This window comes from Cucumis sativus, chromosome 4 (assembly GCF_000004075.3).
Source record: "Cucumis sativus cultivar 9930 chromosome 4, Cucumber_9930_V3, whole genome shotgun sequence".
Taxonomy (NCBI): domain Eukaryota; kingdom Viridiplantae; phylum Streptophyta; class Magnoliopsida; order Cucurbitales; family Cucurbitaceae; genus Cucumis; species Cucumis sativus.
This window is the reverse complement of record NC_026658.2, coordinates 1,116,976-1,125,194: the sequence shown is the minus strand read 5'-3', so window position 1 is coordinate 1,125,194 and position 8,219 is coordinate 1,116,976. Positions and strand designations below refer to the sequence as shown.

Below are 8,219 nucleotides of genomic sequence, written 5' to 3'. Positions count from 1 at the left end.
TTTCAATTAAGTCCTCGTTATTTCAAATTTTACATTTTAACTCCTCCCTGAATAATTAAGCTAAAATACCTTAATAAATAAATAAAGTAGCGTGTTAGTCATCATTCTACCCTTTAACTTTTCCATTTCAACAATTAGACCGTAAATTTTTAAAAGGGTCAAATTTATGCCTTAAATTTACAAACATCCTACCAATCAAATAACGACCTAAGTTTAATGGTCAAATTTTAACTTTTGAATAAGATTGAGAGATCAACTTTTTAAAATTAAAAGTTTAAGTGTATAATTGTAACTATTATCATAATTTATAGATGTTTTGTTGCAAATTTTCTCAATATTTTTTTACAATTCTTTTAAAAAAACTACACTTAATTGAGTCGTTCGTCCACACACATCTAAACATTATAAGTTATAGCTTAAAAGTTACTAGATAATGAAGAAAAATTGAGACCTAAAAGGATGATAACAACTTAAAACAATAATAGTTGGCATCACTTTTATTCTTCTATAGAAGTTGGAGGTTTGATATCTCATCTCCATAATTGTTGTACCAAATGATGTGACGATAACTTAGAACGAAAATTGAAAAATTGAATTTGTCACGTATCTTAATTTTTATCTAAAACTGTAATAGTTTATACGTCCAATAAAGTTCAAAATGATACGAACACGAAACCTTTAGTAAGAACATGGATAGTTTTTAACATAAAAGGTAAAATTGGGTTGTTATTATTATTTTTATTTTTTTTTGTATACATGTGAATAATTTGAATTGTTTTACTATATTAGAAAACTACCCTAAATAAATTCATGTATACTATTTTCAAATGTTTTAAATAATATTTAGATAACAACTTTAAGTGACACTAATGAGTAGCACTTAAAGTTGTATAATAACACGTTTAAAAAATTAGGTAAAAAACAACTTTTAATCGTAACTTTTATAGAAGTAACACTTTAGTATATAGATTTTCACTAACTTTTATAGGAATAACACTTTGGTCTATAAATTTTGTTTTATAATATTATGGTCCCTAAAGTTTCAATTTTGTAACATTTAGTCATTAAACTTTATTATGTAACAATCTAGTTGTTATACTTTGAAAGTGTACCAGTTTAGTCCATGTAGAAATTATGTAAAAGTTTAATGACAATTCTTGCATAGACAAACCAAAAAAACTAATAAGAGGCTCATTGACTTTGTAAAATACAAAGTCTACCTCATAAAATAATAAAATTTGATATCTATTTTTACATTGGAGATTAGATTTTTACAAATTTTGAAGTACTATGACTGAATTAATATGTACTAAAGTTCATAGACTAAATTGACGATACTTACTAAATTATTAAAAACTAAAAAGATAATTACAATTGGTAGTAATTTTATGAATAATAATAAAATAATATAGCAACGTTTAAAAGAAAGTGTAAATCTTATTATATTTATAAATATTTTAAAATCGATTTTACTATATTTATAAATCGTTAAATTTTTTAAAATTTGATTATATATACAAATATTTTAAAATGTTGGTATATAGTTAAATAGATGAAGGTTGATCTAAATTTGGTTTCGAGCTTTAAATAAGGTAGTCTTGAAGTTGAACCCATCAAAATCGAGTCATTGGGCCGAAGCATCGTTTTAACGGGGCTCGTCTCTTCCAACATCTCATGACTGGAGCGAAGCTACGGGCAGCGTCTCTCTCTTTCTCTCTTTCCTCTTCACTTCGAGCCTGAATCCGAGCTCCATTCTTAGGCCCTAAAATTCATCACTCTCTCTCTCTCTCTCTCTGTGAATATGCTAGCTCGCCTGGCTGCCAATCGTCTTGCCGGAATCCGGCAAAGTGTCCGTCAGGTTTTTATCTCACTCTCTATTTCACTCTCGTTCATCGTCCAATTCATTTCTCTAATTTCAGTTTATGTCTCCTACAGACTTCGCGATGCTTCTCAACTGCCTTCAACTATGTGAGTCCATGGGTGTTTTGCATCTAACTTCTTAATCTCTCAATTGAATAAAAGGCTTTTTTTTTTGTTGAGCTCATGAATTTGAATTTTTAACGTGTTGCAGCATGTTGATTCACCGGATAACAATCCCGATCTTACTTGGGAATTCTCTGAGACGAACAAAAAAAAGGTTGGTGTTTTTAATGACTCTAGAAATTTTAGGATTTCTGGTGTTTTTAGTCTGAGACGAGAATGTTTTAACCTTTATTGATTTCGGAATTTGGGAAATCTGGATGCCTTTCAGATCGATATTCGTCGGCATTTGGCTTGTCTTATGACAATTTATTTTTCAAAACAAATGATTGTTCTGTTAATTTGACCCAACATCTGGAAAGGACGGATAGACGACTTGCTACAATTTGTTGCTTATACATAGCCATGTCTTGCTTCAAACCTATCAAATTATGGGACAGCAACTCATCTAAATAAAAGAGGAAATGAGTACTGTAAGTATTAGACCAATGTATACGACTAGAATGATGCAATGGATACCACCACGCATCTTTCTGTTTTTATGATGGTTAGAGTGTAGCTTTTGGGAATTAACCGCCAATATACATGATGCCCGCAAAATAATTGATAGATAGTCTTGAAGAAGCCTTTTCCCCCCATTTTTACATGAAATCGCAATATCCTAGACTATCATTGTTAGGTCAATATTTGGTAACTACATTGTATGCATCACATTTTGTGCTTTCAGAAACCTTATTATCACAGTATATGTGATGAGGATTTAAGATGCTCTTTGTCATTTTGTAGTGGGTGGAAGCCTAATTATCTCTTCTTCTTTTTTTTTCTCCGTAGAGGTACATTGTTTGGTGGGCTTAATATCATTACGATATTCCCATACTTGGTTTTACAATCATTCATACTTATGTTTGCTTAATATTTATTATTATTATTATTTTAAAAAAAAGTTGGCTCAACATTGTTGTAGCAAATAGGGATATATGTTTGTTTCTTGTAATTTCATCTTGTCGACATCAATCAAATATTTCTTATAAAAAAAGGGTTTAGTTGATCTTATCCGTGTGCAGATTGCAGAGATATTATCCCACTATCCCTCCAACTATAAACAATCTGCTGTCATTCCTTTGTTAGATCTTGCACAACAGCAACATGGAGGATGGCTTCCTGTTTCTGCAATGAACGCAGTATGTTGGCCTATGCTTTGAAGTTGCTCTTTAGTTTGATGTTGTGTCAGTAGTTTGAAGTATTCCAACAATGAATGAAATAACTTTAATATGCAATAGTCAAAATCTGATGCAATATTTATACCATACACTGTAGACTCCTCATAGTTGATTTACTAAAGCCTTTGCCTATCTATCATTCTTTTGTGTGCTTTATTCATTTATTATTTTCTTCGGGGTTGGGTAGATATGGCTTGCTTAATGCACTCCACAAATAGTCGTGTTGTGCATAACATCCAAACCAAAATCCATGACCTTGGTTAATTTGAACTACTTTTCCCAACTTCAGTAATCTGAAAAAGTATTTGATCTTGGATTATGCACTACCATGACCTAAAATGATCGCCTTAACTACAATAAGTCAATATCCTAATACAATAGCACCTTCAGAACAAAACAAGCGCATAGGGAACTGGGAGCATCTTCTAAAGAAAATCAGCTAGATAACTAAAATAAGGTGATTTCTTACAAAGGAGATTCATGGTCTCCAAATTCTCAAATAACATGTTTGCTGCTTCTTCAATGTCTAGCATAGCTATTTAAAGTCATTTCCGTTCCTTTATTTAAGAGACTCATAGTAAAACAAAATCCCTTTAATTATATTAGTCCTTAATCACAAAATTATGCACTTTCTAGATTTGATTGATTGATTATTATTATTATTATTATTTTAAATGAGCACCATAGGTTGATTGGAAGTTGATTGTATCAGTAGAAAACTTATGTAAGCCTGTGAACATGATGGATGTTGTGCCAATATATTTCCATATAAAGATACCTTTATGGTTGACTCAGGTAGCTAAAGTTGTGGAGGTTGCTCCCATCCGTGTATATGAAGTTGCAACATTTTATTCAATGTTCAATCGAGCTAAGGTGAGAGAGAATAAAATTAGTCTATATTGTTTCTTCATTTACATTTGGATTTTTGGGGATATATTTAAAAATGGTGTGCCTACCAGCTAACCTGCTGAACTTCATTAATTTATTTTCAGGTGGGCAAGTACCACTTGTTAGTTTGTGGCACTACTCCATGCATGATTCGTGGTTCTCGGGAAATAGAAGATGCTTTACTAAAACACTTGGGAGTGAAGCGCAATGGTGAGTGTTATGTAGCAGTTTGCTCATGAAACGTTGGGCATGGCAGAATTCATAATTATAAATTATTGCAAGCGATTGGAAGTCTAAAGTTAAAGTTAACTTATTACTAGGTGCTCCATATGTGTTAAAAATATTTGATCTTATACGAACAACAATCTAAATTTCTACAACATAATTTTATAACAATAATCATAATTATATTGTTGATGTAGATTTATGTACTTTTTTTTATTGTACAATTTATTCATTAGAACTTTGAAGGTATATAGATCTGAAGATAAGCCCATGATGTTTGTGATATGCAGAAGTAACAAAGGATGGTCTGTTCTCTGTTGGAGAAATGGAATGCATGGTGAGATTTCTTTTCTTTTCTCTATTTCCTTGGCATCTACCCTGACCTTCTTATACAACATTTTTTCAATGAATACCAAATTTTCATGAAGAAAAAGAAGAGAAAAATAGCAGTGGCATACAAGGGGAAAAAAAGCCCTCAAACAGAGGAGGTTCAGGGAGGGCCTCAGCAGAGAATGCTGTGGCTCAATCAAGTCCAGCACTTTTTCTCTCTCAACACTTGGTCCAAAGTGTACAATCGGTGTTTTTAAGGCTCAAAGTGTTAATGCTTCAAGGTGTACATATTTAAAAATTGTGTACCTACTTACCAGCTAACCTGCTGAACTTCATGATGAAAACGTCTATGTCATTTACTCAAAAGGGCCTTGAAATGGGTTCTCTAGTTGCCTATATCAATCCAAGGACCTTCACCACCAGCCCCATTTTCTAAGTGTTTGTTTGGATTGGCTTTCTAAGTGCCATCCTAAGTGCAACTCTTTTCCCGCCTCAATTTGTCAACAAAGGAAACCACCACAAGTTTCTTCAAGGTTTGGAATCCCACTCAAAATAGACTAAATGAGATTGGGTCTGCCATCCTTTGAGAAAAAAGCTTTTCTTCCTAGATGAGAACCTCTTGTGAAGCTTACTCACAATGGGATTCCAAAACAGAAGACTTCTAGGATCTTGACATTAGGTGAAACTTCATACATACAAATACATATGTTAGGATGAGCAGTGATGGACCAGTTAGTTACTACTTTATTTGTCTTTTAGTTTCTGTTTATCGTTTGGCTGTTCTTTGTATGGTATTTATGTTTGGCCATTATGTTAGTGGGCCATAGTTTATAGCGAGTTGAGCATGAGAGGATGTAGATATTACTTGCGTTGAACTCAATTCTTGGGAGGCTCGGTCTCTTGAATTGGCTGTTCAAATTGAAATTGATAATTTGGCTCTAGTGCATTTTCATTGAAGTGAAACTTGTCTTAAGGAGGTGCTAGCATGGTTAAATAGTAGTTTCTTATGCCAAAAGGAGCATAGTTTAACTGGCTTAATACTTGTACTATCAACCTCAAAGACAGTGGTTCGATTCTCTCACCCCATGCATTAATTCAATGCTTTCGAAGAAAATAAAAGCAGTTTGTTATAATCTGATATCTGCTTGTTCTCTGTAGGGATGTTGTGTTAACGCTCCAATGATCACAGTTGCCGATTACTCTAATGGATCTGAAGGATACACATACAATTACTATGTGAGTGCAGCATAACATTTTCATTCAACCAAGCAAAATAAACTTTTTGTGCTTGAATCACAATTATTTGCGTGTATTATATCATTTTCAGGAAGATGTCACTCCTAAACGAGTTGTCGAGATAGTAGAGATGTTGAGAAGAGGGGAGAAACCACCGGTAAGGAAACTAACTGGCTTGCTGATGTCGAGTTTCCTAGATTTCTTCTCTGTAATTTTCTCCACAATACTGGCTTATGATAAAAAAAAAAAAATGTAACATCTGTGTCATATTTCAGCATGGCACACAAAACCCTGGACGCATTCGATGCGGACCAGAAGGAGGAAACACAACCTTGGTAAGTGACCCGAAACCGCCTCCATGCCGGGACCTCGATGCTTGCTGAAAAGCCTCCCATTTACTTCCTCCAATAATGCCAAATCTGGGATGTAACCAATCGAGCTGCCAAAGATTCTTGGTTTGATTATTATTTATTCTGTCAAAATTTCATCCACCCCCACTAAAAAAAGAAAGATTCTATTTTACTTCCGGAATGGATTCTGGTGGATTTTTCAATAACACACAATGCCTACTTGTTCTGTTGTCTAAGCTATGCATGCTTTTGTTTTTTGACTTTTGTATTAGCTACAGACGACTTCAGCAATGGCCTCAATATTCATCTGTGTTTTTTTTTCCCAATGCCTGTTTAACGTGTATTAATAGTTACAAAGTTCCTTTGCTGTTATACCCCCATAAAGTTCTATTTTTATCCTTTGTTTTATTTTAAATTTTATTTTGATATCTATAATTCAATATATTGTATTTCTTGTTCTTAAATTTGTGGTTTACATTGGGTAGGGCTTAGAATAATTTAGTGTATAACAAATAAGCATGCAATAATAGATTCAACTAATTTCAACCCAACAAATATGTAACTAAAATAAAATGCAAAATAGTTGAGGAAATGATTAGGAAGGTCGATCAAACTTAACCTACATATACTTTCTCAAGTGTCTCTTGGGATTAGTTTTTTGAATCTTTTCACAAATTAACTAACTCCTATCTATGGGTTTGGACCAAACCCTCAAAATAAATGAGATTGAGAGCTTTGTGAAAAAAACAAGTTTAAAACCAACTCCTATCTACGGGTTTGGATCAAACCTGTAAAAAAAATGAGATTGAGAGCTTTGGAAAAAGAAACACAATGGACACCTTCTCCGACTTTGAGGATTAAAAAGAAAATAAGAATTTTTGTGTGAATTATGGAGAAAAAGAAAATAAATTTTTTTGTGTGAATTATGGAGCAAATTACGAGTTTAGCCAAACATGAGCTTAGTTCAACTGGTACCTGTATGTTTCGGTGGACAAGAGATCCGGGTTCAAATTTCCACTCTAGCCTTTACTACAATAACTTTGCAAAATAAAAATGGCGAGTGGACAAGAGGTCCGGGTTCAAATTTCCACTCTAGCCTTTACTACAATACCTTTGCAAAATAAAAATGGCGAGTTTTATGACGATAGATGGTGACATCTAAATTTGGATTATTAGCTTTTGCAAAGGAAAAAATCAATAAAAGAAGTAAAAGTAAATATTAAAAATTAACGATCATTCATTATTTTAAATTCAATTTTCATCCCTCATTGTTAATTAACTCAATCAACCATCTTTCATTTATAATTCAATCACCTATCACCGTTGCTCATTTTAAAATTTAAGAAAAATGATCAAAAATATAAAAATCAATAAAATATTACACTTCATTGAAAAAAAAATTAGTGAATTTTTTTCATTGAAGTATAAATAATTTTTTTTCTATTTTAAAAAAAAAAACGTATTTAAATTGAAATCACCATTACTCGTTTTAAATTAAATAAAAGTTCAATCACCCACAACTCATTTTAGACTCAATAATCAAAGTTAATTTTATTATTAAACTTCACCCAAATTTAAAATCATGTTTTTAAATTAAAACCAAACAAATTCAAAATTCACATAATTTTAAATTTGGAAACCAATAAAACCAATTTATCTATCTGTAAATCAAACCAAATTTTAAATTGACACTTTTGGATTGGTACATGAATAAGCCTATACGTCAACATGAGTATCTTCTGTTAAGCTTAGTTTAATGATGTCTTTTTTGTTTGAGTGATTCAATAGAATTCATTATCGTTGTTTTCAACTTTACACTATGAACTATTAAATAAAATTAGATATGTTATCGTCAAAATTAATTAATTTGAGATTACGAATAAAGAAGTCAACAACATCAGTTTTTTAAATCTAACCCTAAAAATTTGAAAGGTTAAAATTCAGCTTAATTCTAATTTTATTTAGGACCAGATTTACAATTTACACAGAT

At 32.0% G+C, this 8,219-nt stretch overlaps 1 protein-coding gene across 1 annotated transcript; it reads left to right on the top strand.

Annotated features, from left to right (window-relative positions):
• Window positions 1–1,620: 1,620 nt before the first annotated feature.
• Window positions 1,621–6,627, top strand: LOC101209815 (NADH dehydrogenase [ubiquinone] flavoprotein 2, mitochondrial). Its single transcript, XM_004152132.3, has 10 exons — window positions 1,621–1,858; window positions 1,936–1,968; window positions 2,072–2,137; window positions 3,045–3,161; window positions 3,996–4,073; window positions 4,193–4,298; window positions 4,604–4,650; window positions 5,802–5,879; window positions 5,971–6,036; window positions 6,155–6,627. Exons 1-10 carry the CDS (start codon window positions 1,802–1,804, stop codon window positions 6,260–6,262), a joined length of 756 nt encoding a protein of 251 aa, XP_004152180.1. The 5' UTR covers window positions 1,621–1,801; the 3' UTR covers window positions 6,263–6,627.
• Window positions 6,628–8,219: the final 1,592 nt, after the last annotated feature.